This window comes from Periophthalmus magnuspinnatus, chromosome 19, assembly GCF_009829125.3.
Source record: "Periophthalmus magnuspinnatus isolate fPerMag1 chromosome 19, fPerMag1.2.pri, whole genome shotgun sequence".
Classification (NCBI taxonomy): domain Eukaryota; kingdom Metazoa; phylum Chordata; class Actinopteri; order Gobiiformes; family Gobiidae; genus Periophthalmus; species Periophthalmus magnuspinnatus.
Genome location: NC_047144.1, coordinates 3,829,811 through 3,853,139, shown reverse-complemented (window position 1 = coordinate 3,853,139; position 23,329 = coordinate 3,829,811). Strand labels below are relative to the sequence as shown.

Genomic DNA, 23,329 nt, shown 5'->3' with positions numbered 1-23,329 from the left:
TAACACATTGTCAAAGCAGAGGCCTGTCTCTTAAAGGTGCACTATGGAACTTTTCTGTTGAGGGATCCACAACCTGCGCGTGTTCACAGAAGTGTCATCGCTTTGGGTTGACACGTTTGGATTTTTATTTGCGAAAAACCTCGGAAAACGTGCATTCTTACTGTAGATATTGGCTTGGAATTTGATCCCGGTGGTGTCACTTGCTTGTCGCCATGGAGATACTACGTAGGTTTAATGCCATACTGCGGAACCATTCACCATAAAAGTTACAAAGTGCAGCTTTCAGAAGGTTGGTTTAGCATTTTGTAACCCACATCGACCTTCCTGGTGGTAACAGTAGAAAGACTTGACTGTTTATGTTGTATGAGATGTATGTAGGCTCATGTTTTGTTTTTTTATTATTATTTTGTTTGTTTTTTACATTTTTTTGTTATTTTTTTGTTTCTTAAGATTTTTCATTTCCATTTAACAACATGAACAAAGAACAAACAAGGCGCATAGACATGATAATGATAATAAAGGTGGTAAGAAACAAAAAAAAAGTTGTATTAGTAGTTAAAATAATGTAAAATATAAATAAAATAATTAAAAATAAATAAATAATGCAAAAATAATTAAACAGTATCATTTATCCTGCCGTTAACAGATATGTAGAATATTATCCGTATTTCTCAAAACTTGTCAAGCTTTTCTTTTTTGTAGAGTAGCTTATCTTTTCTAATGCCAGATATAAAGTCAGACATTGTGAAGCAGAACGATGTAGCTTTACAAACAAATATTCAGCAAAGATACAATATTTTTAGGCAAATCTGCTAAAACATTTTACTAATGATGTTCCTGTAGGTTTGTGGTTCTTAAATGTGTAATTAACTATACTTAACTTAACTTTCAGAGTGATAAAAATAAGCACAAGTTTCCATCACGAGTCACATAAACAACTTATCTTTTGGAATATTTTGTGCCGATTGTTCCTAAAGGCCACTGCTATTTCTAACATTTTTGTATCTTATCAATATTTCCTGCATCTGTTTAAACCTTCAAAAGACAGTAGCCCCCCAGTGGAGACAAAATGGATGCTGCCAGCGGGGCACAGCGCTGCCCCTGACAGAGACATGGCGGCTCCACGGTGAGAAACACACTCCTGCCAGCGCCATAATCAATCCTCCTCAGCTCAAAGTAACCTTGACACGGAGCTCCCCCCTGTACGGGTGTGTGTGTGTGTGATAAAGACTGTACAAGTGTGTGTGTGCTAAAGACTGTAGGGGTGTGTGTGTGTGTGTGCTAAAGACTGTACGGGTGTGTGTGTGCTAAAGACTGTACGAGGGTGTGTGTGTGTGTGTGTGCTAAAGACTGTAGGGGTGTGTGTGTGCTAAAGACTATACGAGTGTGTGTGTGTGCTAAAGACTGTACGGGTGTGTGTGCTAAAGACTGTAGGGGTGTGTGTGTGTGCTAAAGACTGTACGGGTGTGTGTGTGTGCTAAAGACTGTACGGGTGTGAGTGCTAAAGACTGTAGGGGTGTGTGTGTGTGCTAAAGACTGTACGAGTGTGTGTGTGTGCTAAAGACTGTAGGGGTGTGTGTGTGTGTGTGTGTGCTAAAGACTGTACGGGGGTGTGTGTGTGTGTGTGTGTGATAAAGACTGTAGGGGTGTGTGTGTGTGTGTGCTAAAGACTGTAGGGGTGTGTGTGTGTGTGTGCTAAAGACTGTACGGGTGTGTGTGCTAAAGACTGTAGGGGTGTGTGTGTGTGTGTGCTAAAGACTGTACGAGTGTGTGTGTGTGCTAAAGACTGTAGGGGTGTGTGTGTGTGTGTGTGCTAAAGACTGTACGGGGGTGTGTGTGTGTGTGTGTGTGATAAAGACTGTAGGGGTGTGTGTGTGTGTGTGCTAAAGACTGTAGGGGTGTGTGTGTGTGTGTGCTAAAGACTGTGGGTGTGTGTGTGTGTGTGTGTGCTAAAGACTGTAGGGGTGTGTGTGTGTGTGTGATAAAGACTGTAGGGGTGTGTGCTAAAGACTGTAGGGGTGTGTGTGTGTGTGTGTGTGTGTGTGTGTGTGTGTGCTAAAGACTGTATGAGTGTGTGGGGGTGTGTGTGTCTGTGTGTGTGCTAAAGACTGTACGAGTGTGTGTGTTAGACTGTAGGGGTGTGTGTGTGTGTTAGACTGTAGGGGTGTGGGGGTGTGTGTGTTAGACTGTAGGGGTGTGTGTGTGTCTGTGTGTATTAGACTGTAGGGGGTGTGTGTGTGTGTGTGTGTTAGACTGTAGGGGTGTGTGTGTCTGTGTGTGTGCTAAAGACTGTACGAGTGTGTCTGTGTGTATTAGACTGTAGGGGTGTGTGTGTGTCTGTGTGTATTAGACTGTAGGAGGTGTGTGTCTGTGTGTGTGCTAAAGACTGTACGAGTGTGTCTGTGTGTATTAGACTGTAGGGGTGTGTGTGTGTGTGTGATAAAGACTGTAGGGGTGTGTGCTAAAGACTGTAGGGGTGTGTGTGTGTGTGTGTGTGTGTGTGTGTGTGTGCTAAAGACTGTATGAGTGTGTGGGGGTGTGTGTGTCTGTGTGTGTGCTAAAGACTGTACGAGTGTGTGTGTTAGACTGTAGGGGTGTGTGTGTGTGTTAGACTGTAGGGGTGTGGGGGTGTGTGTGTTAGACTGTAGGGGTGTGTGTGTGTCTGTGTGTATTAGACTGTAGGGGGTGTGTGTGTGTGTGTGTGTTAGACTGTAGGGGTGTGTGTGTCTGTGTGTGTGCTAAAGACTGTACGAGTGTGTCTGTGTGTATTAGACTGTAGGGGTGTGTGTGTGTCTGTGTGTATTAGACTGTAGGAGGTGTGTGTCTGTGTGTGTGCTAAAGACTGTACGAGTGTGTCTGTGTGTATTAGACTGTAGGGGTGTGTGTGTGTGTGTGTGTGTGCTATAGTTTTCAAACTTGCCAACAAATTCAAAAACTAACACTGCAAAACTAAATGACTTGTCGAATATGTTTAACAAAAATGTTAAATTAATAGAATATTGATGTATTTTTACTTAGCAACTTTTAACAGCAGAAACAAGAATCTTCACATTCATTTTTTTGCTTCCAGTTGAATCGATTAATCCTTAGACATGCTTCCTCCAGAATTATTTTCCACCTAATTATAGTTTTATGTATAATCAATGTTTTCATCTGAGGCCATTTTGCGCAGTAGGCTTCTTCTTCCTGCGTGTTTCCGTTGTACTAACTGCGCGTTCTATCCGAGTTGCTTAACATTTTCGATTAGACCTAGACGTGGCGCATTTAACGTATCGATCCGTGCGGTTTACAAACTTCACCTCCTATTAATTACACAAGTCGTTGCAGCAGCAGTGTTTGACCACAAGGGGGCTCCACGCATTTGAGAACATCAATAACACTACTGTCAATACTGTACAAGTGAAAAACACACTTTATAAACTCAATACTTTTCAATAACTTTTTGTACAACTATAAAAGTACAACAATTAAAGCTCTATACGGATTAATCATCATTTGAATGGTTTGGTCAGTTTGTTTCCATAGTAACTGAATGCAAAATATTAAGTATTTATGATTTCCCCCAATAGATTTATCCTCATGGATCGGTACACACGCCTTTGTTCCTCCGCTTTTTAAAAATATATGTTACTAAAAAAGCTTTGCACATGGAAGAAAACATGATTATTGTAAACTGATAGACTATTAGCATTGTTTGTCATATTTAAAACCATAGTGTGTAACTTTTTGGCTGTTTATTTCACTGAAAAACATGCGTCCTCACTCTCTCCGAACCTGACTCCTGCTTGTTTCCATGGAAATGTTGTTCCTTTTGCTGTAATCTTCCACATTACAGCTCAAGACTTATCCATCTGCGCGGAGAATGTTTCGCAATATGGTTGGAAATAGGAACTTAAAACCATACTCCGGAACATTAAACAGACGAGTTTTATGCGATACTGCGGAAGAGCATGGCCGAATGAACAACATTTTCATGGAGACAAGCAGGAGGAGGCCAAGTAGGAGTCAGGTTCGTGGAAACGCAAGCCCACGCAGAGGTTTTCAGGGCAAAATGAAAAAAAACAAAACAAACAAAAGTCTATTTATTGGCTAAAAAATGTAATACTGTGGGTTTAAGTAACTATTAACCACGATTTCTATTTAAACTATTTGTTTTTGTACACGCTTCACCAGTTACTGTGATTATTTCAAAGTGGTACCAAACAATTATACATTACCACCGGCAGGAAAAATGATTGCATCACAAATCATCATGACCTTGCCGCCGATATGACAGTAAAAACATTGAGTTGAATCATTTAAAAACACATTTGCAGACACAGCCCAACCTAATCAATCTGCAGTACACTTTGTCCAAGCACAGTTCATCCTTGTTAATTTTAAGGTCGGCAAAATGTCAACCCTGTGAACTGTTGTCGCGCTCCCCGCCAGTCCACCGCGTATTACCCCATTCATCAGCGCCCACTTGTTTAGACCAACCGCAACTCTTAAATACGACGCTACAAAAAGAGCGAATTAATTGGTAGTGTGAGGAAACTCAATTAATTCTCAGCGAGGGGCGGCTAATCAGTTTGTCATTGTGCGGTTGTGTTCGTTCAGCATGCTAACTAAACCGGCCGGCGCTGCGCTACCGTTCCCAATGAACCGACCGGGCCAGTGTTATCAAAATGCAGATTTCATTCACGCGTCGCGACCAAACCCTATTACACTTTTTATCCAGCAATAATCTGATTGTAACGTGAAAAACAGAACTAGATCATTTTAAACAGCTGTTTCCTAAGACATTTCCAGCATCCTAATTCACCGCGACAAGTTTATAAGCGTAATTCATAACGTTCTGAGGCCAGAGCAGAGTTTTGCCATCATTGTAAAGCTAACAGCAACTAGCATGCTAACAGAACACTTCCTGGACAATAAACCGCTTCATAATTAGATACAGAAAGCACACAGTGGGTTTCATTTTGACACTTACAGCTGCTTATAAATACTTGAATAAAACGAATGACAAGGTTTTTCCGTTAATATGATTTTTATTTCCTGCCCTGACAGTGAAAATTCCAATATGACGACGCCAGGATTCATTGGGATCTAATTGTGAAAAAGTGGATCAGGAGCATGAGACATTTTCACATGTAGATAGTAAGTCACAAGAACCTTTAAAGAGGAGGTATTATGCAAAAATCTATTTTGTTTTGCTTTCTACCATGTTATAATGTTGTAGTCTCATCAAAAACATGCCTGAAGAAGATTTTGATGTCATCCATGCATATTTGAGTAATTTAGTGATCTCTCCCAGGCCCTATTTGAACCCTCCTCACAATTAGCTGTAAGATTCTGTGCAATGCTCCGCCCACAAGCTGACATCATCCATGCTCGGACACAACAACTCTCCTTAAATATACAAAAACATGACGAAAAACTACAGCAAGAAGACCAGGGGTCGACAATCTTTAACACCCAAAGAGCCATTTGGACCCGATTTACAAGGAAAAGAAAACACTGGGAGGCACAAATACTTAAAAAAAAAAAGCTAAACTTAAATGATCTATGTAGCAAACAAAACATGGCATGAGCCGTCATCCTTATATCGCCTTTGGGCTTTTGGAGCGTGTAGCAGAGTCTTGACCTGAATTTAAAAAATAAATTGGAGAAAAAAAGCACTATGTCACTAAACAATGAAACATAAATGTTTGCAAAATATCTGCATAAAAATGTATTTTACTTGGTTAATGGGGCTTCTGCTCCTGAGCCTCTGCACAGCGTCTGCACTTTCATCTTTACACAGGACTGTGAGCGTCTGCAGTGCAATGTTTGTTTTTAACATAGTTTAACATCATTCATGGAGAACAGCTGCTCACAGACGTATGTGGATCTGAAGATCCACAGGACTCCGACACCGACATAAACATGAAGAAATCTGCATTTGGAGACATTCCATGTTTTAAACATGAGTTTGTCTGGTCTGGGAAGGATTTGAATATCACTCCATTTGTGATTCTGAACAAGAGTGGCCTTATGATGGGCAACATCTCCAAGAAGAGTTTGAATTTGGACACCCACAAAACTTTGTGAACTGTGCCAGCTCCAGCTCCAGATCAGGTTGACTTACACCTGCAAATGTGGGGTTTTGTTGGGTACACCACCTTCCACAGGGAGGGGAGAGCGTCAAAAACAAGAGTGAAACTTATTAAACATGTTAATAAGTTGTTTTCAGTGAATATAGCATTTTCAAAACAATAAAAGATAACATGGTGTGGTTTATATCTAAAAATGTTATGTGTTAGAAGTCAAATACCCCCTCTGTAAACAAATAGCCTCATATTTAATTGATTAGAAAAAAAGAACAAAAATATTATAAAAGAATGACCAAAAAAACAACACATAGACACCGAATTGGGTTGATTGTATTTCCCCAGCCTTAGAACAAACCAGCACTAAATGGAAGGGTTAAACAGAACCAGTAAAGAATCTTTTTAGGTCCCATTTATTTTAATTATTTATAAAATCGGACTTTGACTTTGGGTAAGGTTTGTAGTGTGCTCAAGTTTTTTTTTCCAGTAAAACAGAATAAATGAGACCAATTTGTCTTTGTTACCTTGAGAATAACCAACACAGAGGACAATGTTTCCTGGACGTGCTTAGTTCATTTTTCATTTCAGTCGGCGTGTCCGGCGTGTCAGGGTCAGACGATACAATTGCTTTTACACATATTTGTACCAATTGCACGGCTGCTTAGAATACGCTAAATTCAGACGTATGGACTATGTGAGATTTTACTTTCTCTTCTTGTCTCTATGATGTTTTTGCGATGCCAGAATGTTCCACAGTAAGGCAGTAAGCGTGTCTTCTGTTTATTATTCAACTACAGGTGTTTTTGTTATATAAAAAAACAAACCTTTACTGTAAATGTGCTGGCCTCACCACAGATCTGAGCTGTACCTTGGCCTGATACTATCACATGATTCCATGAAGAAAGACACGTTTAATGGCATAAAGTGTAACGGCTCATGCAAAGTCATAATATCTCCATGAAGACCACAAGAAAAGTAACATAGTATAACTTTAAAGCTACCATCTGTAGGTTTGTGATTTTTTCAACAGCAGACAGTCCCGCCTTTAAAGAACAAATACAAAAATCTTTTCATTTCACAGCATCAGTGCTCAATATACTGTATTTTCCGTTAAGAAACAATTGAAAACTAAAATATAAAGTTTTGGGTTCACTGTTTGTTTACCAGCAGGCCAAAGTGGTGTGTTCATGTGCAGTTTTGTGTGTATATGTGATATGAACCAGAGCTTATGTTATATTTGATGTGTTTGCTGGTTCTACAGTGTGAAATGTGAAGAAGAAGTAAGACCCCAGTCAACATCAGTGAAAAGAACTCTCGTGTCTCTCGTGTTTGTGGACAAGCCGCATATGTTACATTAGCATACCATATATTATTAACTGTTAATATCTTACGTAAACACACCAGGCACGTATTCAGTTCGTTGTGTGTGTGTGTGTTAGCGTTAGCGTGCTGTACTGATATTCATCCTGTTGTTCTCCATTTTATTCTTATTATTATAACTTGCCTTTAAAGATAAAATGTCTGTTCTTGGTCTTGGATTTTGTAAAATAAATTTCCCCCCAAAAATGTGACTTATAGTCCAGTGCGACTTATATATTTTTTCTCTTTATTATTGCGCATTTTTTGGCTGGTGCGACTTATACTCCGAAGCGACATATAATCCGGACAATACCGTACTCTGATCTGGTGCTGACATCTACTGGTTGCAGAGGGAATTACCACAGTGAAAACTATTAAACTGCGGATGTTAATGTAAGCACACAACAGTAATGAGCCTGATTTTAGGACAGAAATGCTTAAAATGAGCGCGGTGATGATTTATAGACTTCAAAAATGAGCAGGGTTTCTATCTATGACATCACAGTCACAGGAAATTTCTAACGGAGTATTTGGGGAGGCTCAGCGGCAGAGGGCTTTCTACGGAGGATAAAAGAAACAACATGAAATTCAACTCTAGGTATGTTTTTAATGAGGGAACAGTATTCAAAATCTTTAAAAAAAGTTAATTATTGTATTACATGTGTTATTCAAATCATTATGTTTTGTAGCCATTTCATTTGGACGTAATTTTACTCATTTTGGTTTTGTTACATTGTGGGTTTTATATCTTGACGTTCTTTTCTCATTCCCGTCTCAAGTATATGGCTGCATTTTACCAAACGCATATCTTCACGTGTCCCTTCACTGACCAAACAGCCTCTCCCTCCGTCCTCCGTCCTCCTCCCTCTCCTCCACCACCAGCCTCCCACCCCCCCCCACACCCGCCGCCGCCATCTTTACAGAATCTCTTTGTGGCTCTCGCTCTCATCTCTCCTGGTTTATGATCGAATCTGAGGCGCGCTGCGAGGAGCTGGCCTCAATCAAAAGGCCGAGAAAAACCTGGCTATGCCTCAAGACCTAAAAAAAAAATAATAAAAAAATAAAAAAAACAGATTCGAGGTGGGGGCAAGTGGAGCAGCAGTGTTACAGATGACCCAAAACTAATGAGCTTAATAAAGACTTGCAAAATGAATGGGGCCGATTGAAGTAGGTCGTTGGGAGAGACACCTGAGAGAGGGGGAGAGGGGGAAGGAAAAATGCGAAAATATAGACAATAGACTCCTAAAAATAGCGTATTTTTAAAGCAGTAAAGTAGAGAGTTTTGTAGAACTGTCTTCTTGTCTCCGTGATGCATTTATTCAATTACAGGCGTTGTACTGCTAAAATAAATCCTTGAAAAACGTGCATTCTTATTGAGCAGGGTCACCTATCCATAGATCTGATCTGTAACATGGCATTTCTTTATTTTTATGACTAATTGGATTGTAAATTCTAACTGAAGGCATCACAACGAGCACATATGGAGTACAGTATATTAGTATAGTATATTTTAGATTTTAGATTCTTGGATCACTGAGGACATTTTCAAGCTTACTTAAAACTGCACAGGTTTTTTATCTATGACGCAACAATCCTAGGAAAATTTAGGAAACGTTTTATGACAGCTCAGGGGGAGAGGACTTATTGCGCAAAAAGTTCAAAGCTGCATCAATGAAGAAAAATACAACTCCAGGTACATTTTTGATGAGGGAACTATGGGTTATAACGTGTTCAAAAGCTCCGTTCTTTAACACAAAATTCTAGACATGCTTCATATATCGCATGTCTTCAGGATGTATAGAAAAGAGTAAACATGACGGAAAAACAGTGAATGAGAAAGTGTGTCCAAACTGACTAAGCGTTTACATATTGGCGTTTGTTGTATAATACTGCACGTCGGAAATAACTAAAACGTCAAGACAGACGCCGTAGGTCTGGCACTAGCATCACTGGAAGTCCGAGTGATCTCCAACACATCCTCCACACACTGTTATTGCAAACCTATAGGCCGCCTGTTCCTCTCTCTGCTCCTGTCTGTGAGTCATTCAAAGCCAGCTGCTGCAAACAGGAAGCCCCCAGACTGAGAGACAGAAAAACAGCAAGGAAAAAAAGGACTGATATAGACATCACAAGCTGCGCCGTCCACTCTGAATCCTCTCAAAAAAAAAAAAACATCAAGATGAAGTGGGATGGCATGAGACGCAGATGGACCAATCGAAAACACCACAAATAGGCCGATGTACAAAACGACTAAATCTGGTGCGGTGTTTTGGAAGCGGAGCCAGGATCACATGTTTTGTGGGTTCTGTGGATTTGAAAAAGTCTAAGTACAGCGTGTCGGGCCACATTTTGGAGCAGTTTCGTCAGTCAGATGAACCAAAGCTGCTTCGTGTACTGCATGGTAACCACCAGACGTAGTTGGACAGATTAAGATTAAGTTGCACCTAAAGAGTCACTAGCCCAAAGTGGATTGTACACAGTATTGTACGCTGACAAGAGGGTTTGAAGAGGAGGGACAGGATTTTTAGGAAGGTTAGGTGGAAATTTGCACAGTATTTTGTAAACATTTAACAGTTTAAACATAACCTGGCTCTCATCAGACTGACATTTATAGCACTCTTGTTCTACACGTCAATCTGACATGACTCTTGTTGAAAGCAATTGGAACCAATGATGAGAACGTTGAAAAAAACGTCACCTTGATTGGCCAAAGCATCACAACAGCAGGACACGCCAAAGCAAAACTTTGAGAGAAAAGCACGAGCATCTTATTCATCCACAAACGTCCTTCCCCCTGCGTGTATTTAAAAACAAAATAGTCACATTTGTCGGTGTCGCCATGTTTGTTTTGGTTTCGTTCTGCACTGATCTATCACAAGCGAAACCCTTCTATCGTTTGTGATAGATCCCATCATTGTGCAATATAAAAGTCCTATTTTTACTATAGAATTCAATACACAACATCTTCCTTGTGTGCCGCTTTTCACCATGTAACATCTTGAATAAAGCCACTTTTTCTGTTCATCCCCTCCCTGTGCCAGTCTGCATGTGTATGTGCAGATTATGCATGTGAATCGAGCCCTGACTGACTCACGGGGGGCTTAGCGGCGCTGAGCTACTGTGAAGTCCGGGTGGCTTACAAAGACTACAGTTAATCAAGTTAGGTGCTTTAGCCACTTCCAAACATCAGAGCGCCTCTTCAGATCTCCTCCACCACCCTGCACTTCACACACTCTTAACGCTCCCTCTGTACCAGGAAATCTGTACCTTCCGTAGCGCAACACAATTACTTTCACTATATCTTATTTTTTTATTTATTTGTAAAAACTGTGACATTTTACTGCATATTATACCCATACTAAAGAATATGTTTATTATTATTTATTATTTGTATTTATCTCTTTTTCTTCTTTAGCTCTTAAAGTTCCACTATGTGACTTTTCTACTCGAGCTTCCATTAGTTATTAAGATGTTATCACGTTGCCTAGAATCCACAGCATGGCGTTAAATGTTTCTATCTTGATGTAGACAACACAAGCGCCGTAAAAACACCTCTGCCACCTGGCCAAGTTACAGGTCAGATCTGTGGAATGGCGACCCAGCTCACAGCAAGAAGTTTTCTAGGTATTTTTGAGCAATAAAATAATAACACAATTAATTAATGCAAGATGGTTGTGTTTAATGCCATAATGTGGAAAATCCCTGACGAGCAATAATATCTCCATGGAGAAAAAGCAGATGATGGAAATGTTACGTAGTGCACCTTTATTTAGACAACCCCCATGACTTGTGTCCTCTTAACTTCTTTCCTAACACTCAAATATGCAGTTTATGTGATGCGATATTAGAAATTCTCGATAATTAACACGTTAATTTGAACTGAAAAAACACGGCTGCAAATTTTAAAAGACACTCAAAAAATATGTGTATTTTCCGATCGCATTCGAGAGCTTCACAAAATGGTATCCTTACACAAAATTATTTCCGCGAAGGCCGATTTTAAAAGGCAAGGCTAGCATTTGTATTTCAAAGCAGATCCATCTAAAAGTCCCACGCATAATGAGGTGTTCACATCGACTTGCACCACAACAACTCGCATGCGATTGTTACCGCCGGAGAAAGATTCCGAGTCTCGTAATAACCGCATTTCTTGTTTTCTGTGTTGTTTGCGGATAATTAATGAGTGCACGGATCAAAGCCAGAGTCCCCGACCTTACTAGTTTTGACCCAAATTAATCTAAACAATTAGCCGGAGTATGTCTCATCGATACAACACAAGAACGCTAAAGGGAACCAAATATTACACAGTGGAGCTGGAGTTAGGAAGAAAACCTATAAAACCAAAAATGCATAAAAGTACTAGTAAATGTTGGACAATCTTTGCAGAGTCAACTCAAGCTTAAAGTGTATTTGTAATGCTATACTAGTATGTTAGCGGAGGATTTCTGATTCAAATCTCGCCTGTACCTGTCATGATGTGATATACTGATTCTATCACTATCACAATAACCTCCTGAGACCCGAGTTCTTGCAGGACTTTATTTGAAAAAACTATTAAGTGCTTGAACACATATATTGTAAAAAACAAAACAAAATTAGAAACAATTGTGCCTCTAGGAACAATGTGTCTCATTTGTGCTGCTGACAGGAGCAGGAAGATATATGCCTTTAAATAAAAATATAAATAAATAAATAAAATACAATACAATAAAAAATAAAATAAAAAATAAAAGAATAAAAATACAAAAATATAAAATAAATGAAAGTAAAATAAAATAAAATAAATAAATTAAAATACAATAAAAATCAAATCAAATCAAAATAAATAAATAAATAAATATTCTAAACTCTTAGAAATATTCAAAATTAAACATAATCTTGTTGCTGTTCTTCTAAAAATTTGCACTGTGGCCTAAACAACCCAAAATGTGTTGTCCTCAGAGGAGAACACCAGGTCTCAGGAGGTTAAACAATAATATTGAAATAAAGATACCACCTTCACAATAATCGTAAAGCAGGATAATCCCAGTAAACCCTTTCTAAGTGAATCGTACTAAAGATAAAGTCGCCAGCAATGTTTAAATAGTACATTGGAACATTAAAGTATATATGAACTAAGAAAAAAAACCCAACTAATGCGGAGAAAAGGTACACTCAATATATATAGAATGTATATTGAAAGATAAGTCAATGTAGTAATGTCTGTGTAATCCCTCAGTCGCCCAGGTCTGATCCATCGTAAAGCAAGTAGTAATGTAGTAATGTGTCTACTCCATTCAGTGCAGCGAGCGTTACATTGGAGAAACTAAACAGATACTTCATAAGAGAATGTACCAACACCATCGAGAGAGCGGCTCAGGACCCCAGTCGGCTGTACATGTCCATCTCAAAGACGCTAACCACTCCTGTGAAGATAGTGAAGTTCAAATCTTAGACAGAGAAAAGAAATGGTTTGAGAGAGGAGTTAAAGAAGCTATTTTTGTTAGGAAAGACAATCCTTCCTTAAACAGGAATGGGGACCCGAGACATCACCTGCCCCCAATTCATAATTCCATTCTCAGACCCAACGCAAACAAAATAAAAACAAAAAGTACAATAAAGTGAGCCAGTAGGGCCATTAAAGGTTAAATGGAGGCCATTAAAGCTAAAACTGTAAACAATACGTGTTTTAGTTTCAGTGTAGTTAGCTTCTCGCTTCAGATCTCTAGCACATACTGTTATTTGTGTCGTAGGTAAGACACTTCACCCACACCGAGCCACAAGGAAGGGCATGCGGCATAAAAAGCCCCAAACTAGATTGAGCCCTACGTGAAATAGCACTGGTTGCATAAATCCTGATGCTAAAACGGGTATGTGGAGCTTTAACTAATAATGCCTATTGTTAGATGATGAGAGAGGTTTAACTTAGCGCTGCAAGATTAATCGCAATCGAATGGAAATTGCAATTTGAATGGATGCAATTAGCAAATCACAAAGCCTGCAATCATTTCATCATTTCCGTACAAACATGTTCTGAGATGTGATTCTTGTACTCGTTTGTCCGTCCGTTCATATTTCGATCTTATTTGTGTTTGAAATGTGAACTTTGAACAAAATCCTATTATTAAAACATGTAGCAAAAGAAAAATTGATATTTCTTGCTTTACCTGGCGTGTTCGACAGTATGACATAAACCTACATCTATCTGGGCCTACGAAATTACAGCCTATGTAACAAAACGAGGCGAATGGAGGACCTTACAAATCAATACGTTTTATAAACCTGTTTTTCAAAGCTATCCATCTTTTTTTACGCATTTCTCACTGGCTAATGGGTTACTGAATACGCAACTATTGCATTATCTTTTGTCACTTTGTTTAGACTAGATTTGTCTGACTCATTTATTTTGCAGCAGTGAACTATCCCTAATGGAAAACCTGTTCAGAGCCTGGCCTGTTGTATCCCATTGGACCCTTGTCGTGGTGAGTAAAAAGCAGAGCGGTCGGCGGTGGGCCTGCTGGCTTGTTGAATGATGGGTAACCGCGGGAGTTAGCTGTGATAAAAAAAATTTAAAGAAACATGTTATGTGAAAAGTGTAGCCTGCTCCTTATTGTGTCGCACAGAAAATCAATGCCAGGTAGGTTTCTTCATAACCAGCTGAGATCATGTGGGGTCTGGATAATGTGATATTATGCACAGTTTTGGAACATACAGTAACGTGCGAAAAGAAAAATTTAATCAGTGTTATAGGCATTTATTAACGAGTCTTTTTCCAGACCAAGTTAGTTTAGTTTTTTTTTTTATACCTGATAGTTTCGACTGCAAAACAGCGGTCTTCCTCAGAGCGGTTTTCCTACTGGTGGAGGAAGGACAGAAATCGGGACGAGGGGCCTTTTTACTCTCACACACCTGGGATGCCGTCCTGAAGGCGGACTGCAGATGGCGCTGTTTAAATCAGCTAACCGGACGCGTCACGGCAACATCACATGAGCACTGAGGAGGAGCGCTAGTGAGGAGTCGAAATGGTCAGATATGAAAACAAACTAAACCTTGGTCTAGAAAAAGAATCTGTTAAAATAAAATAAATTCATGGAAGACCAAATTAACCGTATTGGATTAATATTATAAGCAGTATGGTCAATTTGTACACGATTTAAGAAAAATAAGCGGTAACATTCTCAGCGTTTTCAAACTGCGGTTCAAGATCTACTGGGACAAATGCAAAATCTATTGACTCTACTCACATACTTAGTTCCAGATTTCATTTACATCAACTTATGTGTATATTTAGGCTGAGTTCTTCTCTCAAACAGAAAACACTGTTCCGCGTTGTGCTGTCATGTGCATACACCTCCACTAGAATCATTCAGATAATTTCACTCCTGGAATTTCCGGTATCTTCTGACCAAACAGGAAAAGGTACTGATGATATAAGGTGACGCAAACATGTGTGAATGAAACAAAACACAACTCCAAGTGTGGTTTTGAGGAGGTTATAACATGGCTAAGAGCTCATGAGTGTCAAGTTTGTGGAATACAGGACTTTTAATTAGGGCTAGGTCGATATGACAAAAAAATTCTCTCTCATATTGACCAATCTTCATTTTTAAATAACATGTCTTTGGTCTAATTAAATGATGTTCAATGCTCACTTCCTGAACATATACAGTTGTCCCTCACTATATCGCGGTTCACCTTTTGACGTCTCGCTGCTTCACTTTTTCTGTCAGAGGAACTGTGAAATACACGAGAATCACTATTAACTAATTAAACAAGAGAGAAATGTGAGAACATGTTAATGCCTGTGTGAGAAAAGTGTATAAAGTGTGTGGTGAGGAGTTTTACAGCCTTAATACATACATAATAATTGTAAAAAATAAAGCTGATACTTCGTGGATTTCGCTTATTGCCCCCGATAAACGAGGGATCATCGTATAATATCTTTAATCTAGAGTAGACAGCTTCTTAGATCTGCTTTGGTTCAATAACACTTTGAGATTTACATAGTCAAAACTGTGTGTGATCGGATTAAGAATCAAGCGTTTGGTCACGACTATACGAGTAAGAAAATGTAGCCCATCACGGTACCCGATGTAATTAAAAACCTCAATATGACGGTTTAAAAACTTTATCCCTGTTCTGATATTTATAGTCGACCTGGCCCGTTTGTACCCGACAAAGAAGTGAGTGACATTTTCAAAAATCAATACGTCCGGATGGGGGGCTTTTGTCTCGGCTTTCGAGAGGAGACAAGTGAAAAAAGCATCTGAGCATTTGACAGCTACAAGTTTGTCACTCACCACAACTGAAGAGTGACTACACATGAGAGGTACACGCTCGATAACGGACAACAGATGTGACTTACACTCGTAGAGCCAATTTAAATCAAATCAAATAAAAGGACGGAGCGATTTTGAAGAGCCAATACTCTGACCATAGACTATTAAAATGAACAGATTAATAAACCCTCAAAGCGCTACACTATAGTTATTATTCACTCACTCCACACTCTACTATCGCCCTGGGGTAGACGGACAGAAGACAGCCAATCTGAATCACGGGCCACGACGACGGAACTTGGTCCAAGCGGGAATCCATCCTCAGAGTTTTGAGTCGGTGGACGGCTGCTCTAACCGCTGAGCCAATGTCGCCTAAAACAACCAAAATATTTAGCTTTGAGCCCGAACTCCTATAACAACCTCAAATCCCACGGGAACAAGCCCATATCTCAACAATTTTTCAACCCATAAAAAAAGCATTTTCTGAAATATACCAAGAGAAACCCCGTGACCACAGCTGCCCTATAGCGATAAAAGTACGTCCCGGCTGTCTCTGTTCTATCTGTACAGTCTGCTGATGGCCCGTGGACCGTAACGTGGCCCTGGCGCCTGCATTTTCTGCCCCACCACTCTTTCTTTGCTTCACAACCTGTTACTTATCACACAGGAACACGAGCAGCTTTCTCCATGACATACTTGTTTGGACAAAGTGGCCTAAACTGGCGAGGGACCGCGGTTAAGCCTATATGGAAGGGCCCTGCGGGATTGTGGGAAAGCCCAAGAAAATGGAGGTATGAATTAGTAAACACTTATTAAATATGCATGGTACATACGTGCGCATAAATAAGTGCGGTTATGTGAAATTAGACGTAAAGTGGTGCTTGGAATATTTATGAAGCCGCACTTATTAAATGACTCCCTCGTCTCTAACCTCTGCATGTTGAGTGGACTTAAGTATGCTAGTTTTGGTTAGAAGCTACATTTGATTATTTACTCAATTATTATCTCAATTTAACACAGGCAAGGCAAATTTGTCAAGCAAATTTGGTACACAAAGTCATTCAAAGTGCTTTACTGAACAAGAAAGGCACGTTCAAATTGCAAATACAAACAAATGGGTCAATAAAACATAAATAATCATCATGAAATTAACTTTAAAAGAGAAGAATGTAGAATAAAAACCTTTCAGTCGTATGCACAGCTAACCAGAACTGAGCCTAGGTTTGAAATGTGTCAATGTAGAGGTCTGTCTCACACGTCGTCAAGAAGACTGACCAGGTTTTAACTGCAAAAAAATGAATTGCTGACTCCCCATGTTCAGTCCTGGTTTAGTCCTGGTTTAGTCCTGGTTTAGTCCTGGTTTAGTCCTGGTTTAGCCCTGGTTTAGCCCTGGTTTAGCCCTGGTTTAGCCCTGGTTTAGCCCTGGTTTAGCCCTGGTTTAGCCCTGGTTCAGTCCTGGTTCAGTCCCGTTTAGTCCTGGTTTAGTCCTGGTTTAGTCCATGTTTAGTCCATGTTTAGTCCATGTTTAGCCCTGGTTTAGTCCATGTTTAGTCCATGTTTAGTCCAGGGTTTAGCCCTGGTTTAGCCCTGGTTTAGCCCTGGTTTAGTCCTGGTTTAGCCCTGGTTTAGTCCTGGTTTAGCCCTGGTTTAGCCCTGGTTTAGCCCTGGTTTAGCCCTGGTTTAGTCCTGGTTTAGCCCTGGTTTAGTACTTTGTTCTTTTGTGCCAGGACATGGACAGACTTGTACACAGAGCTTCTTTGCAGCAGTAAAACACTACACCAGTGATACATGGCCCACAGTTTGAGAAACTCACACTCTGCTGCACCTTTTCAGTAGCTCAGTCCGCCTGTTATGATAATTACTATATCGACTTATTGTTCAATATACCAACGCTGGAACAATATATTTTAGGGCTCAATATTTAATCGTGTGGACTTTTTCTTTGCAAAATTAGGGCGATTTTTTGTTGTCTTTGTTGTAATACGCTAAGATTTGAGCTGTAGATGCGAGAATAAATCACTTCTCTGGCTAATCATTGGTTCATTCAGCTATTTATTTGTTTTTAGTCTATTTAAAATGTTTACTGGGATTATCTTGCATTATTTAAATCTTAATAAATGGCACAAAGTAGTTTCAGTATTTCTCTGTAACGCAAGATTAAAGGTTTAATAGCGTACTGTGGAATATTCCAGCAAAGCAATAACAAATCCATGACAAGCAGGTACTAATGCACACCCCTCACAGCGAAATGCAGACCTGACATTTCTTCTTCCAGTGCTAGAAAGTGTTGTAAATAATAATTACAAAACAACTTCTGTCAACATCTTCAAATGTTTGTCCATCCTGCTGAATATACCCCGCGGTTTCATTATTCGGCAACAGCTCACGCAATCTCCAATTATGACCCAGCTTGTGTATGCGCCGAAATCGATATTTGTCAAAAGAAGAAAGTCTGGCTATTGGACGTACTGCGTTTTAAATCAATGCAGCTACGGCGAGTACAATTGTAGCTTTGTGAAGACCTTCGATTCGTCCACAAATAGTCCTCGAGAGGCTGAGAAAACGGCAAATATGATAAACGACAATGTGCATTTTGTCAAACGCAACAAGGGAACAGACAAGAGAGTGCTGCACTAGCGGATCCTGTGTTAGCTTCTTTTACATTATGTCAATTGATCCCGTGGCAAAGATTGACAATGTGCAAATGTCCTTATTTTCAAACATATATGTGTAAAATGTTAAATGTCCTGTCTGACTTTTATTACTTTTAGTTCGGGAAATGATAGAAGGTATGTATTTAAAAAAAAAAAAAACATCGAGTAGCTATGATCGTGCATTGTGTCGTGCGTCCTGATTGGCTGTTGGACTGTAGATCATTGTGTTGTGCGTCCTGATTGGCTGTTGGACTGTAGACCATTGTGTTGTGCGTCCTGATTGGCTGTTGGACTGTAGATCATTGTGTTGTGCGTCCTGATTGGCTGTTGGACTGTAGACCATTGTGTCCTGCGTCCTGATTGGCTGTTGGACTGTAGACCATTGTCCATCAGTCTCCTCCGTGCCGTGTCTCCTGTCCAGTACAGAATGTGTTCAGACAAATTTACATAAACGTTGGATCGCGGTGTGACTCTGAAGTGCTGTACGTTTGCAATTTGTTTTCTCCCCGACAAAACCAACAATGCCGATGAAACGTTCTGCACCGACAAAGGCACAGACAAAGGTTTAAACAAAGAGAGAAATGTGAGAAAATGTTAATGCCTGTGTGAGAAAAGTGTATAAAGTGTGTGGTGAGGGGTTTTACAGCTGCAAAACAGACTACTTCGCGGATTTCGCCTACTGCGGGTTATTTTTAGAACATAACCCCCGCGATAAACGAGGGACCACTGTAGTAAAACAAATGTGTTCAAGTGGTCTTGGTACCTCGTTAGCAAGTACTAATAAAATGTTTTTTGTCAGAAAATATACGCTTTCTGCTCTGCACCAAAAGTTGTATAGACTCGAAGATGTCAGCTATGAGATGCTTGATTAATATTGACCTGCACTCAGTGGGAATTAGGCCTGTAGTCAACTAAAGAAATTCTTGACTGACTATTTATCAGTTATTTGACTAAAACGGGGGCGTAGCAAAAGCTCTCAAAACTATTACGTATCTCCGTTTAGCTGACCCAAACTGCACTCGCAAGAATACACCTGCAAAAAGAATGATTTATACTGAAGAATGTACTATGAAAGATGTATGACATATTACGTTTTTTACAGATTATAAGTCGCTCCGGAGTATGAGTCAAAAAATGCATAACAATGAAGAAAAAAAAAACGCGGTTGTCAGGTTGTGACCATAACAAAGAGCATTTATATACTCAGATGCAACTTATATTCCACATTGAAGTATCTGAGTATAAGTCGCACCCCCGGCAAAACTATGAAAATAAAAAAAGTACGACTTCTATTCTGGAAAATATGGTAAACTTGCGAACTATGACTATAAATTCCAGCTAACTCAGTCACTCACTAACCCAAATAAATCCTTATAACGCAAATAAATGATTAATCAATACAAATTTTGGTCGACTAAGATAAGATTCCATTTAACAATTGATCAACTAAACAACCGTAGGATACCAACGCTTTATTTTAATGGAGAACTACAGAAAAGATCATATAAATTAGCGGCGGCCATGACAATTTCCTGAGTAAGATAACACAACACAACAAAAGTGATCTGAACGGACCCCTTGGTATTTCACGTAACAATAAAGACAGCACTATTGCTAATACGCAGTTTTATAACGCAAGATAGAACTTATAATAATAAATGACAGTAAACAAATACTACTTTAGAACAACTTCATCGCCGACCCGCTCACCTCAATAAGTTTGCGTTCGTAGCTCGCCGCCAGCTCCTCGATGTCCCCCATGAACTTGTTCTGTGGAGCGGGTGCCACATCTTCACTGGACCGCAACACTGACAGCGCTGCGGGTGCAAAAAAAAAAAAAAAAAAGACACAGTAATTACACACACATATACAATACGGAAAAAAGCTTCTACAATGTGACACCCAATTATAACGACCGTGGGTTCCTGTTAATTATTCACTAGTGGAGTCGTCGCTAGCGCGTTTTGACACCTGCAGTGAGTTGATGCTTTTGTTTTCGCTCCGGGAGAATAATTCGCAGGAAGAAGGAGTACATCTATATAATTTACACATTAGCAGGCAAGCGCGAAGCTATAAATCCCCTATTTTATTCAATTTATAAAACAAAGAGGTGCAGCCGAGTCAGGCATATCAGAACATCCAAGAGCAGCGCATGAGGAAACGCATGAAAGAGTAAATATGTCAACTGCACAATATGGGATTATTAAGTGGAAAAATATGGCACATTTTAAAGTTTGAGGGTGTAAAGTGTGAGGGTATAGACAAAACAAGCGAATATCGATTTTTTGTGGGTTAAGAAGATGTAAAAATTTGAGGGTTACACTAAAGTAGAAGTTTTCAAAATGTAAAGCCTGAAAGAAAATGCTATATTCATCGAAAACAGCACATTGAAATGTTGAATAAGTTTCGTTTTCTGGCGCTCCGAGTCCCGCCCCTTCTGCTACCGAAACTCCTGCACATCGCATCGGGTTTGTGAAGTTGTAGTGTATCGTTTCGTGTCACGTTTTTGTATATTTCTCGGAAAATTATAGCGCAGGAGTGTGGGGGTTCAAAAAGAGTGCGGGAGAGATCACAAGATTACTCAGAAATTCATGGGTGACGTATAAAATCTCTTCAGGCGTGTTTTTGTTGAGGGAGCAAGATTATAACACGGTAGAAAAGTCCATTTAGCGTAATACTTCCTCTTTAAACGATGAAAAGTTTACTCAAATAACGTATTGGATTATGATTTCTGTAGTGTGGCAGGGCTTGTGTCATCGATCTGTAGATTAAAACAAAGGATGCACTTTTAATAACAATCTAATCGTTAAACCAAATCCCAAAGGTTGTAATTGATTAGGTCCACAAAGTCTGCAAACAAAACAGACACTCTTTAATGGAGAAAAATACACTTGCTAACTCTATAGACATTATTCTGTAACTGCTGCAATGAGACTCATCATTTTGGTCTTAAAATGTCCGTTTTAACCCACTCTATATGATCCTGGGGTTTTTATTTCGCTATTGTGTCTGTAAATCAAGATATGAACATTAAGAACAGACAAATCCGGCGCCTTCTTTCCCCGAGGAATTGGCCGCTACATTTCCTTAGTCCACTTTGTTAGACAGTCTACGTTATTTAAATATATTACGCCACTTTTCCCAACCCAATTATTTTAAGTTCAGCTAAAGCAAATGATTTTAAAATATACATTTACTTGACATAACATATTAAAATAAGTTCAGCTTTTCCTTTCTGGTGTGTACCTCTTCTGTAAGGAGTTCTTGTATTAGTTTAGCAGTTCATATTTCAATTTTCTCTCCAATATTGCCGCTCCTGGGTATGCGCTGATGACATTTTCTTACCTTTTCTTACAAAATTATGCAGCCATAATTCAAACTAAAATGTGATACTTGGTAATTTAATTTGCGGCAAAAATGTTCATACTAGCCACCTGTCCAATCGCACATAGTCCAACCGCTCAAGACAAATTCAAATTAAGTTTATTTGTTAATTAAAGTGGGACTAAACGGTGAAAATCAAATAGAGCTGCTAAACCGGGCAGCGCATCTGGACTTAAGAAGAGCGTGAAGGTGTGGAGGGGCGGGATCTGAGGTCATAAGGAACGCTGTGATTGGTCAAACAGGTATCCACACTTCAGACTGCAGATACGTGGTTGTAATCACACCAGTGTTTTGTAATGTCACCAACTACTTGGAACTGCAGTGGCTTCTGAAGACATACACTTACATTTAGGAGTTTTTTTTGAGCAGAAAAGGCTGCAGATTTACCTAGTTTGCTACGAAAATCGCCCCAAAAACTGACTAGGAACAGTAGATAATGCTATTAAATCACCATATACATAGTTCAGTAGCAAGAAAAATGTCAAAAAAAGCCAAAAAAACTTCTAAAAAAAATCTACATACAGCTTTTTAGACAGGCTTTGCTTATAATTTCAAAACGTCTATTTCTGTTCTTATTTCTGAACAAAACAGGTGTTGACAGAGACCAAACTCCTGAGTATGTGCTAAAGTTTAAGCCATCTTGCTAGGCTATATTATACGTTCGTTCAACCCTCTCGCATGCATTATTTGTTCTTCATAAAAGTCTGGAAAGTATAGACAGAATTGCGTTGCTTCTCCGATAACAAACTGTACCCTTGCTGACTTCTTTTACCCCACTTTCTTTCAGATGTAGCTTATTGTCTTTTTGCGTGGCGGTGTAGCGAGCTAACTGGTTCAAGTCATTACAGTGACGCTAGATAGCACATAAACACAGGCTAATCGGGTTTTGGAGAAGCTTTTGTGCGGGCGTCAGGCGGAGGGGTGGTATTTTTCACCTCTGCTAAAGCAAATTATCGCTGCTCTATCACCTTCAGTGCACTCAGAGAGAAAAAAAACACAACTTAAAAAAAAGATAGAGAGAGGGGAGGGGTGGAGAGAGGAGGGAAAGATAAATGCTGAGGTTTTCCAGTGTGATATTAAAGCTTCAGAGAGTGACTTTGCTAAATAGACAAAAGAGGAGACATTGGACAGGCTTGTTTTCTGCCTGGAGGATGTAGAGTCACTTCATATTATATACTAATTGATACTAAATACTATACTAATCGATACTAAAACTAGATATTCATTTGAGCAAGTATTGATATTAAAAAAGTCGCATTCAAAGTGTAAAATGTGTTCACCTATGTCTCAAAAACCCTCAAAAACCACACACACAAAATGAAATTAAAATGGTTTAACATATGCCACCACATTTTTCCATCAAATTATTTTACATTCAATTACTGTATATAATTTAAGTTGTGAATAATTTACCAACGTAAAAATGTAAAAAGTGGTTAAAGTGGTCCAAATTTGACTCACTTTATATATTACGAGCATCCTAATTATTCACGGCTATGAGTTTATAATCACTTTTTACGTCAAACCGGAGTGGAGTTTTGCCGTCATGATAAAGCCAACAACAACTAGCATGATAACAGTCACTTCCTGATGATCAGATTGT

The 23,329-nt window shown here is 39.4% G+C and overlaps 1 protein-coding gene across 1 annotated transcript in view; it reads right to left on the bottom strand.

Annotated features, from left to right (window-relative positions):
- The window catches only part of snx29 (sorting nexin 29), a 195,667-nt gene that overhangs the window by 75,283 nt on the left and 97,055 nt on the right, over window positions 1–23,329 (bottom strand). The window contains exon 15 of the mRNA XM_033984684.2: window positions 20,053–20,159. Coding sequence (XP_033840575.1) covers window positions 20,053–20,159 — 107 coding nt within the window. The remainder of the gene's footprint in view (window positions 1–20,052; window positions 20,160–23,329) is intronic.